At 38.0% G+C, this 22,894-nt stretch overlaps 1 protein-coding gene across 3 annotated transcripts in view; it reads right to left on the reverse strand.

Annotated features, from left to right (window-relative positions):
* Nucleotides 1-635: 635 nt before the first annotated feature.
* SH2D4A (SH2 domain containing 4A) overlaps nt 636-22,894 on the reverse strand; it is a 113,492-nt gene continuing 91,233 nt past the window's right edge. For all 3 annotated transcript variants that reach the window (XM_075204580.1, XM_075204581.1, XM_075204579.1), the window contains 5 exons: nt 13,720-13,861; nt 8,733-8,937; nt 6,879-7,018; nt 1,407-1,627; nt 636-1,145 (listed from right to left, as the gene is read on the reverse strand). In XM_075204580.1, coding sequence (XP_075060681.1) covers nt 1,053-1,145; nt 1,407-1,627; nt 6,879-7,018; nt 8,733-8,937; nt 13,720-13,861 — 801 coding nt within the window. In that variant the 3' untranslated portion in view covers nt 636-1,052. The remainder of the gene's footprint in view (nt 1,146-1,406; nt 1,628-6,878; nt 7,019-8,732; nt 8,938-13,719; nt 13,862-22,894) is intronic.

The following is a 22,894-nucleotide window of genomic DNA, read 5'->3' on the forward strand; positions in this document are numbered from 1 at the left end:
TCCATCTCAACAAATGGGCCTGTAGGCAGAAAATAGTTGCGTTAACATTTAATAATTGAGATGAACTAGTGAGATTTTGGATATGTTGTATACCATAAAATCATAGCATTGAAAAGAAAAAGTATACTTAAAAGCACACAAAACAAAAGTAAAAGTTGTTGCAATATGAAATGTGACATTTACAGATGTACAAATATTATATATAAGATATTTGTCATTGTATGTAACCTCACTTTAAGGTATTGTCCTCTGTTGTCAGACAAGTGACTCAAGGAGGTTGATTATGATCTCAGACAGGAAGGTTGGTGTGCATAGGAAAAATGGCTATGACTAAACAAAAAACATATTTGATAAAACCCCAAATCATTTACATTGTGGTTGGAAAGCAACAATCATTTGACAAGGTGCTTCAAATCTCAGGAGTGTTGTAGATTAGGCTTGCAGGGATTGGCAGAAGTCGCTGGCAATGTTTTGCATTTCTTTCTGTACCAGCAATCTTTCATATTGTAGTGTGTGCACTTAATGTGCTATATAAGTTACTGTAACAGATTCTGATTCAGGGGTTTGGGTCAGTGTTAGCATAACTAGCATAATGTGGGTAAACAAAAAGGAGTGACTATAAACAACACAACATATCACTGTAAATCTTTCTTTTATATGATAAAAGTTGTTATCACTAAACCATTTCATTGCAATGTACAACAGATAGTTCCTGTAATTTATGACTTGTGCTTTTGTACTTTTTTTTTAATTGCGTCTATTCTAAAATAATAAAAAATACAGTCCAGGTCCATTCCAAACCATGCACTTTGCACGATATAGACACATGCCAATCATCTGCAAGTCTGTTTCTGCATGGTTGTCATCTAGCACAATTCCAGATTAGAATTTGCAAGACTGGTGATGAGATTCCACAACCTCTATTGCAAGTTTATGGTAAGAAGGCATCATGTTCCTGGTAAAGGCTCTATAGATATCAAGGTGCAGTAAACAATTTGTTTTGTTCTTTTGTTCTCCTAGGCAGTGAGTTATTTGAGGTCAAGCCAAGGTCGTCACTCTATGAGGTCACTGTAGTCACAGGAATTCTCAAGCTGGCCACATGGGTACAGTAGCAGCTCTTTTCCCAGTGAAGTAATGGGCTCAGTCTGTCAAAAAAACAAACAAGGAAGTTAAAAATGTTGGACATTCCCCAGGTCTTTTGAAAGCACCTTCACCTAGATAACTGGTCAGAGGTGATCTCAGGTTTAAACAGACAGACACTGTTTTTTTGTTGGCATTACACTGTGCACATTATACTGTGTTTTTTGTGACTTGCAGAATAGTGGAAAAAGTATTAAGCCAAAAGATATGAACAAACATGTACAAGGAGCTCTGTCAACAGTAAGTGGGTATTATAATAGTATTACCTTGTGATATTCAACAAGGTCAGCCAGAGTTACATGCTGCAGTTGGTCCACTCCCAAGAAGCTGTACGATGTGTCAGAAGCGTCTATCAGGAAGTGCATGTAACCATCTTCATAGCGGTAGGAGAGTACGTACCCTTGGATCTTTTCACTTACACGTAGTAGGAAGCTTCCTGACGGATAGTTCTTTAAAATGTCTTCTGACTCTAGTCTAGATATAATGCCTGTTGACAGTAAACAAGAGCATTAAAAGGCTGTAACTCTGTTTATTTTTATTATTATGAATGTATTAATGTGCAATGTATTCATAATATTTATATGTAATTTGTTTGCAGTCAAAAAATAAACCCATGTTTATTTCCTCGTTTTCAATCAGCTTGGATGACAATAGTCCGTGCACAAAGCAAACTATATCATATTCTAATAATGCCCATGTTATATGACTCCACAAACAGGAATTTGCAGGTGGTAACTGTCTCTTTAGTTAATCTGAAAATGTGTTACTGTATCTACCCAGGGGATCACACTATTTATGTAAGTGATTTAAGAAACAGCATTCACAATTGGGATTCAATTACCAACTTTTTCAACAATTAATACAATTTGCTGCCTGTGCAGGGAAAATCAATACCCTGCCTTTGTCACAAAGCATGATTCTACATGAGTGCAAACAACAATCTCTAGATTACAGGGAATGACATCAGCTTCTTGTGATGTTCAGTTAATATATTGTAGGAGGAATGACTCTTTACATATAAAGTCACAAATTACAATTTCAGTTGATTTAGACAACTGAGTTTGTAACTGATGAATGTATATGTGACTACTTTGTATTTTCTACCACTAGGTGTCAGCATATTGCAACAAGACAACTAAACCCAGTATTGAGTAGAGAAGCTGGAAACTGTTTTAAAGTAGTTGTCAAACTGGTTCTAAAGTATGAAAGAGTGTGTTAAACTCAAATTTAATGTAACAGCTTAGTAGCTATAAAATACACACACAATGATGGTGAAATAACAAAATAATTTAGATATTTTTGAGATTGATTCGAACAAAAATGTGAGGTCTTTGAGCTAGCCTATTTGATTGAAAATGTACTAGCTTGAAGATCAAGCATGTCTAATATTAAGTGGTATATCTAGCAGAAAATATATTGTATTTATACACACCTAAAGGTCCTCATACAGTGACAGAATTGGAAATCAAACAACTGCAGACTGATTATACAATTGATGGAGTTATTAGGTAGCTTGTGCACTGCTATTTTCCACATCTGAATAGCTTTCTGTTATATCTAAATAAAAATCACCCCATGGGCAGTAGTTATTAAGGTGCGGTTTTGTTTTAGGCTTGCAAACCACCACACATCAGATGCAGTAGTCAGATCCAAACTGCAGAATTTATTAACCTGCAGTTTGGAAGTAGAAATCTCACGTGGCATACAAGTTGTGGCAATTTGAAAACCCCTATAGCACGTGTGGTTTAGGCCAAACCAGATGTTAAAACCAAATGTGAAAACTACTTAGCCGTTTTGTTATATGTAGTGCCTGATAAGATGGCATCTGCACACTTACCGAGTGCCATTCCACCAGGCGAAATTAAATAATGCTAGGGAAGGGTCTCCCTGGTAATGAAAAAAGTAACCAGGCTACACAGACTGAGCTATTTTAACACTATTAACAGGGCAACATTAAGACTGGGAACACATTACAGTGTTTACAGACAATTGTCGGGCCAATCACCGATAAACAACTTTTCTGCCCAATATTGCATTATTGTGTTCACTTAAAGCATTGTGTTCACTTAAAGCAAAGGATGGTCGGTGCTTTGGAACTACTATCGTTCATCGTCTGATTGTTCAGCAGAACTATAAGTCTTTTTCAGCTATAGAACAACATCCTTCCAGCCCTGCAGTGTGTATGCACTCATGATCAGGATCTCCACAGAGCTTACAGAGTTGTGATCTTTTCAGCTGACGGTTATGACAGATGAAGAGCACAGATCTGAGGGTAAATCTTTTAAAACATGTATAGTGTGTACACATGAATTGGCATGCTGATCAGGACTTTTTTTTCAGTCGTTAGTAAAATTGTTGTAGGCAACACATTGGTCGAAAAAATCTGTAGTGTGTACCTACCCTTAGCTAGGATCTCCTTGTCATAGCATAAATAGCCCAGCCGGTTCAGCATGGGGCTTGGTCCTCTTGCTGGCAGTGCAAAAACACTAACAGACCCCTCACCAAGAGAGTGCCAGGCCTTCCTAGTGTAACTATTGTGGCATCCTCCTGGTTTAGCTATTCTGGCAATATAAATGTCAATATGCACTGATAGCCCATAAATGGGATAGTTTGTATCCAAGCAAGGTGATCAAACCACAAATGCGGTTTGATAACTTGTGATGTTGTTTTGACACTGTTTGATGTGCAGTTTACCAACCACAGATTAAAAGCATGTAATCCTGTGGTTTTGAAGTAGAATACAAAGTAGAAAAGGTGAGTGAGAGATGTACTCCATCAATGTAAGGAGATTAGTAGATCATAATAGAAATGTATACTAGCTAGTCCTAGAAGCAGTCAAAGAATCAGATTTACAATTGGAAAAACTTTTTGTAACAATCAGAAATCAGTGAATGGTGACTACAGTATTTCATGTTACAAAACAATAGCAAGAAGGATACACTTCATTATATGATATAGGAGCACAATTTAGTCATCATAACGGGAGACTAGATAAGTTTCACCTGCTTACTGCAAGTTTATGTAAGCGGCGAGTTCAATCCCGAATAGCAATCAACATAAGACTTTCATACAAAAGTTTATTGCAAATTTATACTGCCATCTCCTTGGCTAGCAACTCAAATTTGTACTATAAATGGCAATTAAATAAGAATATATAAAAATAAAAATATATGGCTCTGCTACCTTGATGTGATTTTAAATTATTGTGCAATATTATATTAAGGATATAAAGTATAATATCTTCTCATGTGTGAAAGATTACCAATTGTAAGTTAATAGCTATACGACTTAAATGAATTCCCTAAATGCAAAAATAAAACTCGGATTCAATCTTTCTAATAACTATATGACAAACTATCAAATGCATATGCCATATAATTAAATCACCATCTAAAGGCTCAATGAAGGTCAATTCAAAAATTGAGGAATATAGATATTAATCAATATGACAATAATAAGTGAAAAAAGTATGAGTGAATATAGAGGGGCATCAGAGGGACTGTGGAGGGTCTATTTTTTACTCTTTACTTTTAATCTATATCACATAGTATTTCTAACCTTTTCACCAATTTTAATATTTCGCTTGGGTAAATATAGATCTGTATTATTTTATTGATTTATTTTAACTGTTAAATAATAATGAACTTTTTACAATAAGAATAACAATATTATTGCATATTTATACAAGTAATATATATAATGAATGTGCCTCTTCTATTAGAATCTTTTCCTCTTTTCACGTATTATAACTATTCTAGGAGAGCACCCCAATATTTTCTGGGGCATAACACTTGGAGAAAATGTATACGATAAGATGATTCTGATGTGAATAATCCTTTTTTCTTGAAGAAATACAAACTAGAACACGTCACAAACATGATTCATGACCGGCCCTTCTTATCGGTATGGAACGCTTGTACTGAACACTTTGATTCCTAAGATCCCGCCACCCTGAAACCACCAAAACGAAAGCAGCCTGAGAACTTGCCCTCTTCTCTCCCTCCTCATTACCACGCTCATGCCCATAACAACAACCCCAGGTATCCGTTCCTTCCCTGTCCCCATAGGCTAGATTTTCCTAATTTGAAATTTGTTTTATTTAATACTATTGTTCTCTAAAATTTTGTGTTGTTCTGATGAACACCACCCCCCTTTTCCCCTTCAATATTTTGGTACATCCCCTTTGTTACATTGTATACAAATTCAATAAAATATTATTATTACAAAAAAAAGAAATAAACATTGCATTTTACATTAAATCAGAGGTGTTTCCTCCCTAAGAATTTGGCAACTGATATTCTGATTCTATCCGTGTGGATTAATCTCCATCTCCATCCATTGATATCTTTACAATTGTTTTTATCTTTTTAATGAACATATAAACGATAATGCATTAGTGGCATTTTTTTTCCTGTACATGGAGTGAGCTGATATTGCACATATTTGGCTTTAAGAAGATGACATAACTTTGATACACAATGCGATATTACAATCAATATTTTGTGAGGTCATTCAAAACGGGGGTTTCGAGTTGCTCACGTGGTGATATTGATTACTATTATTAATCACTTAAGAGAAGATTACTTTGGGAGCATATCTATGTAAATTATTATTATTTACAGTATTACACTATGGGGTAAATGTATGAATGTGCGGGTTCTTCATCACCCGCGTGTTCGGCGATTAAATTTCAAGCGGCGCTGCATTGTAAAGGGAAGTTTCCCTTTACAATGCAGCGCCGCTTGAAATTTAATCGCTGAACACGCTGAACACGCGGGTGTTGAAGAACCCGCACGTTCATACATTTATCCCTATGTTGTTTTATTGCTTTATTTTTTATATCTACATCACGTGGGAGGAAGATTTCAGAAAAATTGATGTCACAGACTTCTTGTTGGACTTTTTCATCAATTAGAAATTGGACTACATGAACTTTGGGACGGTTGTACATTTTGGATACTGAAGACTTGAAGTTTTACTGTTTTTTATAGTTTCAATACTTTTACACAGATAGTTTGATTTTAGTTCACATTTATTATACTTTTTGGGTGTATATTTATTTTGGGTATAAGATTGTTGATCTGCAGCACCATCTCTGTTTTCGAATTTTATGAATATTGTTTGATTTTCCACTTGGGTTTCTTTGCACGGTCTAGTATTTATTAATTTATGTAACTGAATGTAAAATTGAAATTAGATATATTAATCAGACATTTTGACATCACAAATAACCAGATACCTCAGTGTGTTGCCTAGTTAAAACATAGCTGGACCACACTGCATATCACCGTTTCTCTGACATTAAATTAGTTTACACTACCTATTGGGATTATAATGATTTAGTATTCTAAAGGTCTCTCTGACCTAAACATTTGCTAAATAATTGCTTTATAACAGAAGGCCTTCTGATTGCCCGGTAAGAGAAGCATGGCATTATAGGGGCCACATTTGAGACCCCCTGAAGAACACTTTGGTCCTGGCATGATAATGTTATGTGGTAGGCAAGGGGCTATTTGTGGTAAAACTCATATTCACTCTATTTAAATACCATACACTATATTTGTTTTTATTTTTTTTCTTTAGCTATGCCCCTATTTTTCTGTATATTTAGTCTCTGACAATTTTTTTTTGTGCTGTTATGTTTTTCCACTACATTCCATCAGCCTCCATACCCGATGACCAAGCAGCCTTACATGTAAAACACTATGGTCGGCACCACACTATTCACTAGTACTCACCGTGAAACCATTGTGCAACGTGGGTTCCAGATTTGTCCCATCCTGCCTGTTGAGGAAGTTGCTCTTCTTTAAACCATTTGATGATGTTCTCACGGGTGCAGCTGGAGTTTAATCTTCTTATGCCCTGTCTCCTTTCAGATCTAAATTACATTAAAGTATATGTTTGACTAATGGTCTCAGTTACACACTGATTGAATAGAGAATGTCCAAAGAACTAAGTTTACTTATTATAACAGTGGAATCAATTGAATGTATTTATGTAAAACAAATCAAACTGTGATAGCAATTTAAAAGAGTATCCAATAAAGCTAACATTTTAGCATAAAGCCTCCCTATCCAAATCTTGCAGAAATGTAGGGATTTCTACCATTGGGATGCCAATCTCCTACTCTGGTGTGTCTATTGTAGTATACTGCAAAGCATTTTGGGAGTGCAGACAGGACAACTGCCCCGGGTCCCTGACCGTCTGGGTAATCAGCAAGTCCTATGCTTTCTTCCCTTACATTCTTTTACTGCTGTATCTTTTTTAAAGGGGTCGCAATGGGATCAACAAGTGATGACGATGATTATCTCTACTTGCTGCTGACAGCTGACATTTTTTTACCACTATGGCCAGCTCATTTCTAAAGGTACCATTGGAAGTCGCCCATACAAGCTTACGTGCTGAAGGCAGTAATAAACTAAAAGGACAATGGGGGGTAAATGTATCATACCCCGGTTTTTGCATCTCGCGAGAGATCGGCGTCTTTGCAGCTTAAATTTAAAGCGGCGCTGCCTTGTAAAGGAAAGTTTCCCTTTACAAGGCAGCGCCGCTTTAAATTTAAGCTGCGAAGACGCCGATCTCCCGCAAGTTGCAAAAATCGGGGTATGATACATTTACCCCTTGGAGTTGTCATTAACAAATAGCACACAGCTTTTGATAGATTGTGGCCACACTGGACCCGAGTCATTAAGGAAAGGAAAGCAAACAAAAGGAGCAGAGTTTCTCAATAGCAAAGAATAGCGATGCGAGTCTGCTATGAAAATGGTGAAGGAGAACTCAAACCCATCTCTATATTACATGAAGATCATACAAACAAACTTCTCATGTACAATGCTAACAATAAGCGGCACCAGCTTTGGTCTCTACCTAGGGCCCCACCCAAAGTAAGTCCAGTCCCTGCATTTTGTATGCAGTCATCCATTGAGTGTGAGCTTGGTTGAGGGCAGGATGTTGATGACAACTTATTGGATGGCTGCAGCATCCTATCAAATATCATTGAAATTGCATCCCCAATGACAAGAAATATTCCTCACAAAAATTCAGTTATTAATTCAGTTGCATAAAGAAAACAATTGGGTGTCATCATCTGTTGGGCATGTGGGGTAAATCTGATGGGCATGTAAGGAGCATGCTGGGATGTCTGATGGGCATGTGGGGAGGTCTGAGGGGCATGTGAGGAGCATGTGGGGATGTCTGATGGACATGTCATGGGGTCTCTGAGGCATGTTTGGAGGTTTGAGGTGCATGTGGGTAGGTATGCGGGGCAAGTAGTGGAGATGTGGGGAAGTCTGATACGCATGTGAGGGGCATGGTGGAGATCTGATGGGCATGCGGGGAGGGCTGATAAGCATATGGGAAGGTTGAAGGGCATGTGGAGGCATGTGAGAATGTCTGAGTGGAATGTTGGGGATTTTCAGAGTACATGTGCGATTAAGTTCTACCACACAATTTATATATGAACTACTTGAAACACAATAGTTGTAATATATATATATAAATATATATATATATATATATATATATATATATATATATATATATATATATATATATATATATATATATATATATATATATATAAACATTTATACCTGTTTATCCCAGAATTGCTGTGTGCCAGTGTGGATACTTTTGGCTTTGGTGGTAGAGCGGGTCGTTTAGTTTCTGGTCCAAAATTTTTTGCCCTTTCAGCCACCCTGCCTCTTTCAATAGACTGCATTGACAGTCTCTTGTAGTCATCCCTGGCCTGCTTAGCCATAGACCGCCGCCTCTCATCAGCTGCCTTTGACTTTTTTACTGGAAAAAAAATACATAAAGCTAGGAATAAATTGTTCATTTATTGCATCAACAAGCTGTAAGAACCTCATAGCTTAATATATTTTGATAGAGTTTAATATATTATCACATTTTTCAAGCTTTATGTTCCTATATTACAATGCTTGTCCCTACAAAGCACATCCTTATCTTAAAATATATTTACTCAATAGATTTTTGCTAGCATTTTAAGTATTGAAGCCCTCTAGTGAAAACTAAGTAAAACTTTCCCATGCAAAGTAAAGTGTGTGTGTGTGTGTGTGTGTGTGTGTGTGTGTGTGTGTGTGTAAACTTGTACAGAGCATTGGTGGTAACACTAAGGTACAGGTAGGGGTGAATTAGTCATAGGCCTTAACGGGACTTTTCTCGGTAGACTGATGGTCTAATGAGGCTGCCTGGAGTCCACCTGATGGGGTTTTTTATATATATTTTTCTGTCATTCCAATTTTTTTGTTATATAGATTTTTTTCACTTGGAGGAAGGGGGCTGCCTCGGCTATCCAATTTCCACCCGTTCTAAAGGGGGCAGCCCCAAGAGAGACAGGCAGCCTGGCAGCACAGTGGTAGCCACGGATCTATTATTCTCAAGAGATGAAGCAATCCTTGTCTCATGAGATTAACGGTGTTCTACCCAGGTGGACGTTTGCTAAAAGCAACACAGATAAGCACAGAGGTATAAAAAGAAAAAAAAAACGTAGCAGCAGTTACGGTTACGTCTTCTTTAATTCTTTTATTGCAGCTGGCTCCCAAATGGAATGATATGACTGCGTTATCTGTTCCATGTGTGATTACTTTGGGCATATGGCATATTATCCACAAATATATTGTCCAATTAAAGTTAATGGTGAAATCTTGACTTAGATATTGTAAGTATTGAGTAAGGAGATATCAATACATCCCAATGATCTTTGGAGTAGATTTTAAATAGTTATGAGTATTGAAATGGGTTATCAAGCACTTAATGCATGTGGGTTTGGATACTGTGGCTTATGTGCTTTTCAGGCTAGTAATAGTTTATTATTATTATTAATAAATATTGGGGCAAAATAATGGGGGACACCCCAAAAGCACTTGGGAGTGCTACAAATTATTTTTTAAATCTGCTGACAGATAGTACTTTTGACAGCCAGAAATATTAATGCAAATCCTCTATCCTCCTCTCTTCTCTATTGATTGTTAGCAGAATTGGAATCAGAACTGTATTGTCTGTCCCTGCTCTAATCAGCCTGTGACTACACCCTGCTCTCTCTCTCTGTCAAATGGCGATGGATTGCTGTGGAGGCAGGTATTTATAATTTTCAAGTATCGCGAGAACCGATCCCCGAGATCCGACGACGTCACGATGACGTTCGGCCTTGATTTGGATTCCGAGCGGGCGGGAGAGTACCGAGCCTGCTTGGCTCGGTACTCGGATAGCCAAAGTTTGGGTGGGTTCGGTTCTCGGGGAACCGAGCCCGCCCATCTCTAGTCTTCAGAGACATCATGTGTCTGTTTTAATTTAAGCCTTCATTTAAAGCATGACGCTCTTATAGTCATCGCATTTTTTTTTTGTCTATATTCTCCTTGCTGGAATTACAAGTGTCGGACTAACGTACCCCACCCTGTATGGTGGTCACTAGGATGTTTTCTGTATTGTATGTTACTAGAAAGTTTTGGGAACAGGTATGCTGACCCAATGTGTTTTCTTTTCGTTTCTTTTTTTACATCACTCAGAAAACGCATTTTAACCCCCGTACTTTAGGCTTGGCCCCACCTACAGTTGACTTGGACCCACCTACATTCGTCCACTCATCATTTTTTCAAGGGCCGCTTTAAGTTCCTAATCCCTGGACACAGGGATGACATTGACAACTCAGTGAACAAGCGGAAAAACATTTGAAAATGAGAAGAAATTCCCAGCTTGTGCTAAAAATAAAAAAATCTGACAAACCAAAAACATTGCACACTTATTGTAGTTTTCCAAATTTGTTTTTGCAAGAAACTATTGTTAGAAAGAGGTGCTGACTATAAAGTGCATACATACATAACTTCCTTGCGAGAAGTAAGTTCTCTGGACGAATATTTCAGTTGCTTCCTGCTCAGTCAAACATATTACATTTCAATTTTCACAAAAGGTTTGTCACCTAAAGGGTACATGGCAACTACTGCTTATAATACACTTAAAATGGCACGTAGCAACTTCCAGTTACACCTCTGCAGGAAAGCACACTTTGACCAATGTAAGGAAGACTTCCAAACACAGAAAAATTACTCCTCAAAAAGTCCCAATGTGCTCTCACGCTAATAAATGAATAAATAAATTAAGCTAAACTGGGCTTTGTAGTGCCATTTTTATGTTTTCTACCATGAACATTTCCTGGAGTGTTTGCAAACATACAAATGTTGTGGCAGATTGATTTTAAGAAGATGTTTCCAAAGTCTGGGAAGTGGGAAACCATCTGGAAAAATGTGCTTGGTGCAACAAGGTAAGTAAGCTATATCAGTGATGTAAAACCCACAGCCTGTAGGGCCATTTACTGCAGCCCATGAGGAACAGGAAAGATCAGGGCCGTAACTAGGGCTGTGCGACAGGAGCAACCACCGAGGATGCAACGCTGAAGGGGGGCGCAATTTCGGAATATTTTAGGTTAATTTGGTTAAAATTGAGGGCTAGGGGGGGTGGCATTTTTCTTTCTTGCTCCAGGCGCTAGAATTCTAAGATACGGCTCTGGGAAAGATATAGTGAAACTTTGAACATTTGGACAGAAATACTACTGCAATAATTCTGTCCCGGCTTCCTGGTAGCCCCTAAACTGTCCTGTATTGTACTGGGTCTCACACTGGCTGTGTGGACTGGGAGAGTAGTAACTGCTGTGAGACACAGGTCCCTCAATTCTGTCCCCCATGCAAATTAAGTTTAAGTGCAGCCACTCCAAATGAGTAATCTCCCAATGTTGAATGTTGTGTACCCCTAATCTAGAGACTCTTTGGTTGCTCCAGGTAACTGTACATTTGCCCTTTTCCACTTTGTTAGTAACAAAGTTAACTCACATTATGTTTTTTTCAATATTTTTAATACCATGTGATTGATGTTGCGTTTGTACACTTTGATTATGAGTTTATTTCCAGGAACTAAACTGTTATTATTATAGTTTATTAGATTCCCAGGAACGCCTAGGTATGACACATAGCATATAGTTACTTTTGTATTTATTATTTTAGTATTCATATTTATCATTTTAGCATTATGTTGCTTTTGTATTTTTACTATTCTTGTCTGTTGTTGATACTGCTATGTATAGTGGTCTAACCTGTAGTAGAATCGTTTTATAAGATATCTGAGCAAAGCAGTACATATAATAATAACTTATAACTCTTCATTTTCTAATGACATTACAATAATCAATTGTATTTTACATGATATACTCAAAAGAGTTATTTTTCTGATAATCCTTTATGAACACCAGCTTAACTGGTTCTGAATTCTCCTCACTGGTATGCTTAAAATGCAAGTTTGAAGACTGGATAAAAATGTTAATCCCGTGACCTGTGATCACCAACAGCCTGGAGTCAAGAGCAAACGCTGTACCTGCAATTACCTACTGTATGGAGCCAAAAAGTAGCACTGTACTTGTGATAACCAGTGGCCTTCAGCCGTGAACTAGCTCATTACCTGTAGTCACCAACTGCTCAGAGCCAGGGACCAGCACAGTGCCTGTTGTCAGGAACTAGCACTGTACTTGTAATTAAAAACTGCATGGAACTGGTGCTATGCCTGTAGTTATCAGGAACTAGCACAGTGCAATTATCCACCAAATGCATGGAGCCAAGATTTAGCACAGTGGCTGTATCTTTGAACATGTAGTCCCATCAACATCTACAATTGCTATTGTGCTATTTTATGTATAAAGTGTTTCCCACAGCTCTTAGATTGTAATCTCATTTTATGCTATTTGTTTGTATGCTATTTATTTTTATAACAATCCCCTCAATGTACATTGCTGAGTAATATGTAATACTCCAAAAACATACTAGTAGATTAATTGGCTGCTATCAAAATTGACCCTAGTCTCTCCCTGTCTCTGTCTGTGTGTCTGTTAGGGAATTTAGACCGTAAGCTCCAGTGGGGCAGGCAGGGGCGAACGCAGGATTTAGAAGGGGCAGCTCCATTTCGGCGCATTTGAATTCTACAGCAGCCGCGGCGCTGTCAAGCAGCATCCGCGGCAGTGCTGCATTATACTACAATACAGCACTGCCGCGGACGCTTCTTTGACAGCGCCGCGGCTGCTGTACAGTACCATTGGTTCGCGGAGGGGAGGAGTTTCTGGAGAACCAGAAACCCCCCCTGCGTGTGCCACTGGCAGGGACTGATGTGAATGAGTTCTCTGTACAGCGCTGCGGAATCAGTGGCGCTATATAAATAAATGGTGATGATGATGAATATGTGATTTGCTTTATAAATAAAATATAATAATGCTACAAATTATTTTCAAGCATGTGAGAAAACAGTTAGCTTCCAAGTTGAGGTGTATAGATGCATCTTGGTTGGTAATTAATTCCATTATGTTTATTTTAATACTGACCATACCACCAGATTCTGACCTAGGAGTCTCCTGCCCACCGGCACAACCCCTGCATTCACATTGCTCTTGTATTATGCTTTTTATATAAAAACCCATATATTAAATAGCAATATAATGTTTATAGTTGATTTATGCAATGAATGTAACCTCTCTATAAAATAAATAACATTTTATGTTAAAAAAGCAACCTTAAAAATACCTACAGGATTCTTGCCACACAAAGTCCTCCTTCTCCAGCTTGTGTCGGACCTCTTGTGAGTCTTTCCAGTTCATGTAAATTTCCTGAGTTCTTTCTTCTAATTTTACAATTTCTTTTTCTTGTGCCTTAGTTACAACATATTTCCTCTGCAATAATATACAGATAGAAAACAAATTAAATATTGTCACCAGCATTTTAGTGTAAGTTACATACTTTTACAGATATAGTTACATCCTTTTTTTACGTTTCTATTTATAGTTTGCATAACAATAAAAACAAAACAACAACTACAACTAACCCACAAACAATTTTCAAGAGAACCACAAGACCATACATTTCACATAAGTAGGTTTACTGTAAATTAAATACACATGGTAGAGTGTATAATCCAGATCTACCTCAAGCAGCAAGAGTCTTCAATATATGGATGCTCTGCCCACAGGTACCCGATTTTTCAAAGTTCCACCGGCAGCAAATCACATGATTTGTTAATATAATAAGTTTTAGGACTTCATTAATCTGCCTCTACCATAGGAAGATGTAATTTGTAACAGACATGACTTACAGGATGTCTGTTAGAAACAGCTAAGGGAGAGATATATGAGAGAGGCACTCATGAACGGCAAAACCTCTCTCTGGATTGGTGCAATCGCTAGGAAAGTTTCCATACTCGTACATGTATGACACCTAAAAGTCTCATTTGTAAATAAAATGGAACCGATATACTTTAGCCTAACCAGTGTCAGATATACTATGGGTAAATAGGTTATTTATGTCAGTCAATATGTGAACAAACTGAAAGACCTCTCCAGTATCAAAACATTTTCTACTACCTTGGTATCATTTGAAGCCCATGATATTATGGTGGGGGTGGTAACAAATCCAGAGATAAAAGGATTAATCCAAAGAGGTGTTAAGGGTCCAGTTGTCCACCAGGAGGACCTCAGGCCTTGATGAATAATACAGACCAAACTTATCAGCCAAACTGTGTAACATTTCATGCATTTTATAAATAAGTTAATGTCGGAGGCCTTGCCTGGCTTAAGGCCAATTTCATATATCTGGTAATAGAGGAAATCACTTTGGAGGGACAATATTTTGGTGATATTGGTTTAGTATTCTACGAATATATGAATATAGATGCACAAGTCACATAGCTTTGCAGTAAAACTGTTCCATTTTGTAATACTAACAAGGGCCATATACAAGTAAAGCGAAGGGGACAGAGAAGTTTAGGGACTAAAATATCTGGATAAAGCGGAGCACAAGTGGCCCATAAAGGTCTTGTACCATGGAAGAGGTAACATATCAAATTCAGGGGCTTTTCCAGCAAGCAAAGTTGTGATGGGCAACAACACTTTAAAATCATCAGCTCAATAAGTCACACTAGACATGAGACAGTTTATAGATGGCTTTAAAACAAAACACCACTGTGACCAACCCTCTATAAGGGAAGCATCATAGTTCCTGATAATACGTATCTATATCTGTGGGGCAATGTCTTTATATAGCATTCTGTGTATGTAGCCTGGCAATCGGGAGGTGAGTTGTCAGAGGTAACTGAAGGTGAAAAAGAAGCACAAGTTGCCCTGTCCAGCATATCTGTAGTGAGCAATTTGATTTATGAAAAAAAGAATAAAGTGTAGATCAATAGGAATATTTTGGATGCAGGCAGACCTTTACATCCACTAGGACAAGTTATTCAATCAGCAAGAACAAATGTGTCATGTCCTCTATCTCTCCCAGGATGAAAACCAAAATATTGAAGTGATCAAATATTGCTGAAGTCATATCTAACCTTGGACAAAATTCTATTTACAAATAAGGGCAGACAGAAGACTAAAAAGGAAAATAAATCAGCGTCAGCACAGTGAAATCGCATTGCTCTGAAATCTGGCAACTGACCACAAATTAAATAGAATCTTTTTTTCTATTTTTGTAACTAAAATACAGACTCTTACATAAAGAATATTAAGGTGAAAAGTGCAATTTATTCCAGGGATTTTTAAAAGTTACTTTTTCTCACTAACAGGAGCTCCCTTAATGCATGATACATATGCTTTTGTAGATGAAACCTAAAATGGCAAATAAAAAATACATTATATTACTCAGTCATGCTTAAACAAATGAAAGCAGATCTCAGATCTTATAGCAGGCTCCTGCTTTCCTGAATAGGGTGAATTATTTTTGTTACACTGAGCTTACTACCCAGGTTTATATGTTTCAGACTTTACCTGTCCGGGTTCCCAACTAGCGCTTTTATATTACTTCATCACTATACTTTACACTCTATATTTGAGGAGTATAAAACCCAGTATCTTACAGAGAAAACCATAGGGTGGGGGCTGGGCGTATCGCATTTCAAGAGATACTACCTAACAGCACAGCTAACTCATTGGGGCATATTCAATTCTTTTTTTTTTTTCCGCTGCGTTAAAACTATTACCGTTATTACGGTAATAGCTGGATTTCAGCTTGCAGCTCAGGGAGCGAGAAAACTACCGTAATACCGCAATAACGTTATTACGGTAATAGTGCGCAGAGCGCGAGATTTTCAGCGTTTCTGCCGACAATTGAATATGCCCCATTGTGTGCAATCGCTTAGAGTGTGTTGCAACCATAAAAATTAAATATTCTTTGCAAACCTGAGGTTCACAAAAAAGCCATAAGAAAACCAAACCTGATCAACAGTCCTGATGCAGAGGGGTTAATGCACATGTCCATATGAGAGATATGTGATCTATATTATACTCTTTTTGAATTAAGAATCCACATTTTAGCTTGTAAATTCTAACATACTGTGAAAAGCTCAGGTAGTGAGAAGGTCATCTCTCCTGGGCACACGAAGATAAACGTCAACAATACCCTCAATAAAAGGGACACTTTTCAGCAGGTAAAGTGTAATTAGTCTGCAGCTGCTTTTATTTTACATGTTGCAGTTAACAAGTTATAGGACCACACAAAACAAGTTTCTCCAAGCTACAGGTCAACAGTCTCTTATTCAGCTTTGTATTCAATGCTTTCCCCACAGGGAGTGACAGAAAACTAAAACAGGCCTATTGAAATGAAGGCCTCATATACTCTCCTATATTCACACCGAGGACCCTGTAAATCCAACTCTTAGTTCAAGGTGAATAAAGTAGAAAGACACATTTCTGCACAGCACCATCTTACAATACCTGCTGAGGAGGCCTAATTAGTCTCAAAAACATGCAATTATAATCTACTTATTTACACAATTAATGGTATTCCATTACATATAATAAAGGTAGATCACAACGTGCAAAATATGCAAGTGTGCAAAACATTTTCATTTGCCTAATTGTTTGCCTTGGACATAACAAAGAGCAAACTTTCCTCAGTTTTGAAACTGGTTTTGTAAATGTGCTCTACCTGTCCTTTTGGTGGAAATGTTACTTCTCTTGCAAGGAGAAATACAGTACGTGAGCCCCCATCACTGTACATAGGGAACACTTTTTTAAATGTATTTGCCCCACCACTTGAATTGAATTTGAATTTAAAAAATAATTTCCCGCAAAATTAAATCTTGTATTCACTTACCTTCCAACATTGAGACATGCAAAATTGGGACAAAACAAGCCTACCTCTGGTCCGCCCAAACCCTCCATAAAACATTCACATTTTGCCAATTCTGATCATTTTTGTGTAATTCCCACCCCATTCAAGACCACGATTTAGGACTATCTTCCAAAATAAGGACAGTTGGGAGGTAAGTATTTATAAGCCTAGCCCACACTTCAGCTGCTTGATCTGCCACACTCCTCCCCTTAGAAGATGCTAAACTCTGCACTTTCAGACAAGACTATAGTATAAAGTCACTGTATTTGCACAAAAACAGGTCCAAGTTTCATTTGCACTCTCGTAATCTTGCAGTTAGTTGTCTGAAAGATTCCCAGAATCTGTCATGAGCACATTGTTTTAGCAGCAATTAACAAGAGATTAAGGCATTTTCTTGCCAGAAAGAACACTATTTCTTTTAAAGAGATGAGGTAAGGCATAAACTCAAGCAACACAACAGATATAAATACAATACCATATTGATCTAAGAGAGTTCAAAAGTAAACAAGAAAAAAATATATAAATGAGACTTTGTTTAGAGTATAAAAGAATGTATAAAGAGTATAAATAATAAAAAATGAATTGTACCAATCATCTGTGTAAATAAAATATTTATACTTTCTACTCTTTACTTTAATATATTTCATTTATTAATTGCCACTTTCAAATAAAATTCTAATTAAAGAATAACTAGAATTCAAATTGGAATGCAAAACATGCGTATTTTACTTTTTTAAATAGGAGTATGCAACTTTACGTATTTCCACTGGTATTCAAATCCAAACAGGTCTTAAGGTGCGATACAATGTGAATAAGGGTGGGAATACATTCTGTATAATCAGTGCGTAATTTCCGTAAACATAGACATGTGTGTCTATGTGGTGGAAGTAGTTTTTGTGAGCAATTGCATTTAGAATGAATTCACATCATCATCATTTATTTATACAGCGCCACTAATTCCGCAGCGCTGTACAGAGAACTCATTCACATCAGTCCCTGCCCCATTGGAGCTTACAGTCTAAATTCCCTAATATAGACACACACATAGACATATACATATACATACAGACAGAGAGGTAGAGACTAGGGTCAATTTTTGATAGCAGCCAATTAACCTACCAGTATGTTTTTGGAGTGTGGGAGGAAACTGGAGCACCCGGAGTAAACCCATGCAAACACAGGGAGAACATACAAACTCCACACAGATAAGGCCATGGTTGGGAATTGAACTCATGACCTCAGTGCTGCGAAGCACAAGTGCTAACCACTAGGCCACTGTGCTGCCCACAGCATGCACATACATGGATTTTCTCACTGATAACTTTTATACAATCATAAATTAAAATAAAAATTGGTCACAATATAATAACAAACGCAACAAAAAAAACAAAACAAAATCAAATTTAACTATAATTTTTTTCAAATCTAATCCATATATTTGATTTTTTTTTTGTTAATTTAATCTATTATGTTAAAATAACTAACTAAATAAAAAACAAACATAAATGTGCATATACACAATTTGTCAGAAAATAAAACTTCAATGCTTACAGCTAGCTACTGAGACAAATTTGTAAAAGGTATTAAACAAAGACAAACTTGTCAGATGGTGATTAAACAGTGTTGCCTGTTTATAGCCCTTATCTTGGCCTGTTGATTTAAACTGTGATCCAGAGAGGCACACCCAATCCAACAGTTCTTAACAGAACATCAAATGTCTCAAATTAAATAGACTCACAGGGCTTTTTAAATAGATTTTTGTACTTAATCCTTAACTCGTGTACACTCAGTGACTTCAGAAGATAAAGCAACTCATCACTGGGAATTATCATTAATATAATTAAATTTTAGACCATTATCATGACACCTTCAATAAATGTTTTCTTAAATAGAAACTGAAAATTAGGTCTGGCATACACAAAAAAAGCATGGGCAGTGGGGACTGATCTTGAAAATCATGGTCCCTTTGACAAGTATGGAAAGATAGCACATATGTCTATACCAAATATCTATATGAGCTCATCTTCTATATATAATTGTTTTCCTACTGAATTTTATTTCACAAGAATTATTAAAATGAACATTAACCTGTCATTCTACTAACTATAGCTATATTATATAAATATTACATAATTTACATTTAAACATGACATTTAAACATTACATTTAAACATGACAATATCACATTAGGATAAGTTCTAAGACTCAAAGTCAAAATGATCTTACCAGGGGCATGGCTTAGACGCCATACTGAAAAGACATATCTCACACTGCTCTCTGCACCCACCGGCAATTACAAGCCTATAGGGGACTAGTTTCCCTACAACGACCTAAATTGTTCTGCTTTCTGTAGAAACCCGGCCAAGACCTGATTAAGGGTTCAGGCCGCCCTAGATTAGTACTCCTGTAGCGCCCCCTTGCCTTCCACAGCAGGCTAATACGTGGTAGGTAAAAATGAATTTGTTCTTTATTTGAAATCTGGTTTCCTTCTCCTCTTCAAAAGTTTATGTTCCCTTATTTGCAAAAATTCAGCTCTACTTGACGTTTTAAAAGGGTCACAGAAATCTTTGTCACTCATTTTGTTTTCATTAAAATCAGAATGGAGGCATGAACGAGCGCTACTGTGGGTGAAGAGGAGAGGGAGTGCTGAGGTACATGTGCCTGTCACTATCCTTGTCTCTCCTACTCACATCCCCATCATGCGCCTGCCCAAGGATGACTCATTGTCTTCAGGCTTTACCATGGTAATACATCATAAAACCTTGCTGGAATTTTCTTTCAGGATTTCTTTTACTTTGGGGAACAACTATTCTATGCTATTTTAAAATTAATCTCAAAATTAAAATAAATCTCAATTTTGCTTCCCCTAAAGGCCTTGCGCCCTAGGCTGCAGCCTAGTCAGCCTATTGGATAATCAGGCTCTTGCATAGAGCGTCCAGTTGCATAACCAAGTTACTCGGCTATGCAACTGGATGCTCTGCCCAACTGGAAAACTCAACTGACCTAGTCGCAATTATTTCTTGACCTCTTAGGGCCTTGAATACTATACCTAGCCCAGCTATATGTTCTCTGACAGAACAGTCACTGATTACGCCTGCCTCTCAAATATCCTAGTCTTCTGGCCTGCATTGGTCATGCTATGTCACCTATTTATCCTGCCCTAATCGGGCCAGGGCCGGCGCTACAATTAGGCAGCTGTCTGGTGCGCCGGCCTCCAGGGGACAGCACTGCGGCCGATTAATCATTAATAATGCTAATTATTATTTAAGTAATTACGGGCGGTGCGCCCATGTCCTATCTATTCTGCAGACTCAAGGACTGCATTGCGGTGCTGCTACAGTGCAGCACCACATTTCCCAAACTGTCCGGGTCCCGGCTGCTAACAGCATCGTGATGTCACAACGCTGCCAAAGAAAATGGGGGGTGGTAGTGGCAAGGAAAACAGGGGGTGGGGGAGAGAATGGAGAATGCCAAACAAAGCAGGGGGGAGAGAAGGAGAAAGAAAAAGAATACCAAACAAAACAGGAGAGCGGGGAGGATGTGCCAAAGAAAGCAGGGCGGGGAGAATATCAAAGAAAACAGGAGAGGGGGAAAATATGGCAAACAAAATGGGGGGAGGAGGGGTGGAGAATGCCAAAAGAAAACAGGAGTGGTAGGGGGAGAATGCCAAAGAAAACAGTAATGGGGGGGATGCTGCAGAACATGGGTGGTGGGAGGAGAGGATGCTACAGAAAATTGGGGGTGGGGAGGAGAGAATGCTACAGAAAATGGTTGTGGGGGAGAATGCTACAGAAAATGGGGGGGGGGTGGAGTATGAGATTACAGAAAATGGTGGGGAACTGGTAAAACTAGGTGGAGATGTGGCTGGAGAAAGTGGGAGTGAGTTGAGGGGGGATTACGCTTAGAAATCCCCATGAGATACAAACTATGGGGTCTATGTTTTTAATCAGTATGGTGACTTACCTTATTACCTTGCTGCAATTGTAGAACTTCGCAATCCTCATATTAATCTATGGGGACTGCGTTAAGAAACGTTAAATGGGTTACGGCATAAACCCTTCTTAAATTGAGCAAGGACCATTTTACGGAGAAAACGGCTGTTTTCGTAGTTATAATGGCTGATTGCACTTTAATAAATAGGCTCCTATTAATTTAAAGGAACTACATAGTTGAGGAAACATTTATGTTTTTTTGTATGTGCCCACTACTTGGCTGTCCTCTGTTGCTGTTTATTAGCATAATTAATTTTACATCTGCAGAAATACATTAACAAATGGAAATATAGAAAGATTTACTTTATGTCATTTAGATTATCTTTCTCTATTTATTTGCCTGTGTTAATTTATTCTGTAGATGTAAAATTAATTATATTAATACAGCAACAGAGGACAGCCAAGTAGTGGGCAAACACTAAAAAAAAAATGTCTGCTCAACCTTTAAGTATTAAGCTAGTTATTAAAATCTTGTAAGCAAGAGGGTGTGTGAGAAAAAAGCTGGCTGACAAGGGGGCATGTGAGAGGAGAGCATGTTTGACAGGTGGGCAGGGTGGCATTTTAAAGAAAAACTGGTGGGCAGAGGGGCATGTGTGACAAAAGCTTGCGGGCAGAGGGGGAGATGTCAGTCAAGTGTAACATGTGTGTGATGTCAAGTTTTTTTTTGTTCTGAAATCTAACATGTGGAACCTCCCCTTTAGATATCCTGAATTTGCTGCTGGGCAACAATACTCACTTCTGCCCTAGACAATGCAGCTCTAGCTACCACATACAGTCTCCGATGATTCAAACCCCAACCAAGGTACACCAAACTGACCCGCTACCTGCAAAAGTTGCCGCACTGTAGAGTGCCACTGAGAAAAATCTCATTCCTATCCTGATTTCCTCCACTATAAACTCATCCTTTCATCTTACAGTGCTGCCCTTTCAATTGCCAAGCAAACAGTCTTTGAATCTCTAATATCTGCAAAGTCTTCTAACCTACATTGCTACTTTGCCACCTTCAACTTAATTCTCTGCCCACCTGCATCTCCTCCTCCTTCCTCCCTCACATTCCATGATTTTGATACCTACTTCAAAGACAAAATGAACACCATTCGACAAGATATTTTCTCATGCCAAATTCCACATACTTTACCCACTCTACCCACCTTCTTCTACACTCCCCATTCACCATTAATTCATTATCTCCAATACCTGAAGACGAAAGCTCTACACTTATCTCATCATCTCACCCTACAAGCTGTCTCAATGACCCTATTCTCTCCCAAATTTACCGCTCTAGCTCACCACTTCAACCTGTCTCTTTCCACTGGCACATTTCCATCCTCCTTCAAACATGCGTTCGTCTCACCAATTCTAAAGAAACCATCTCTCGATACAGCCTCTCTCTCCAACTACCGCCCTATTTCTCTCCTCCCCATTGCCTCCAAACTACTTGAGCAATTAGTGTGCAAATGCTCTCGCTTTCTCTCCTATAATTCCATTCTCTACTCTCTGCAATCAGGCTTCCATCCTCAATGTTCCACTGAATCTGCTCTCACAAAAGTGATCAATGATCTACTTACTGCAAAGTCTAAGGGGTATATTTACTAAACGGCGGGTTTG

Source organism: Mixophyes fleayi, chromosome 1, assembly GCF_038048845.1.
Source record: "Mixophyes fleayi isolate aMixFle1 chromosome 1, aMixFle1.hap1, whole genome shotgun sequence".
NCBI lineage: Eukaryota > Metazoa > Chordata > Amphibia > Anura > Limnodynastidae > Mixophyes > Mixophyes fleayi.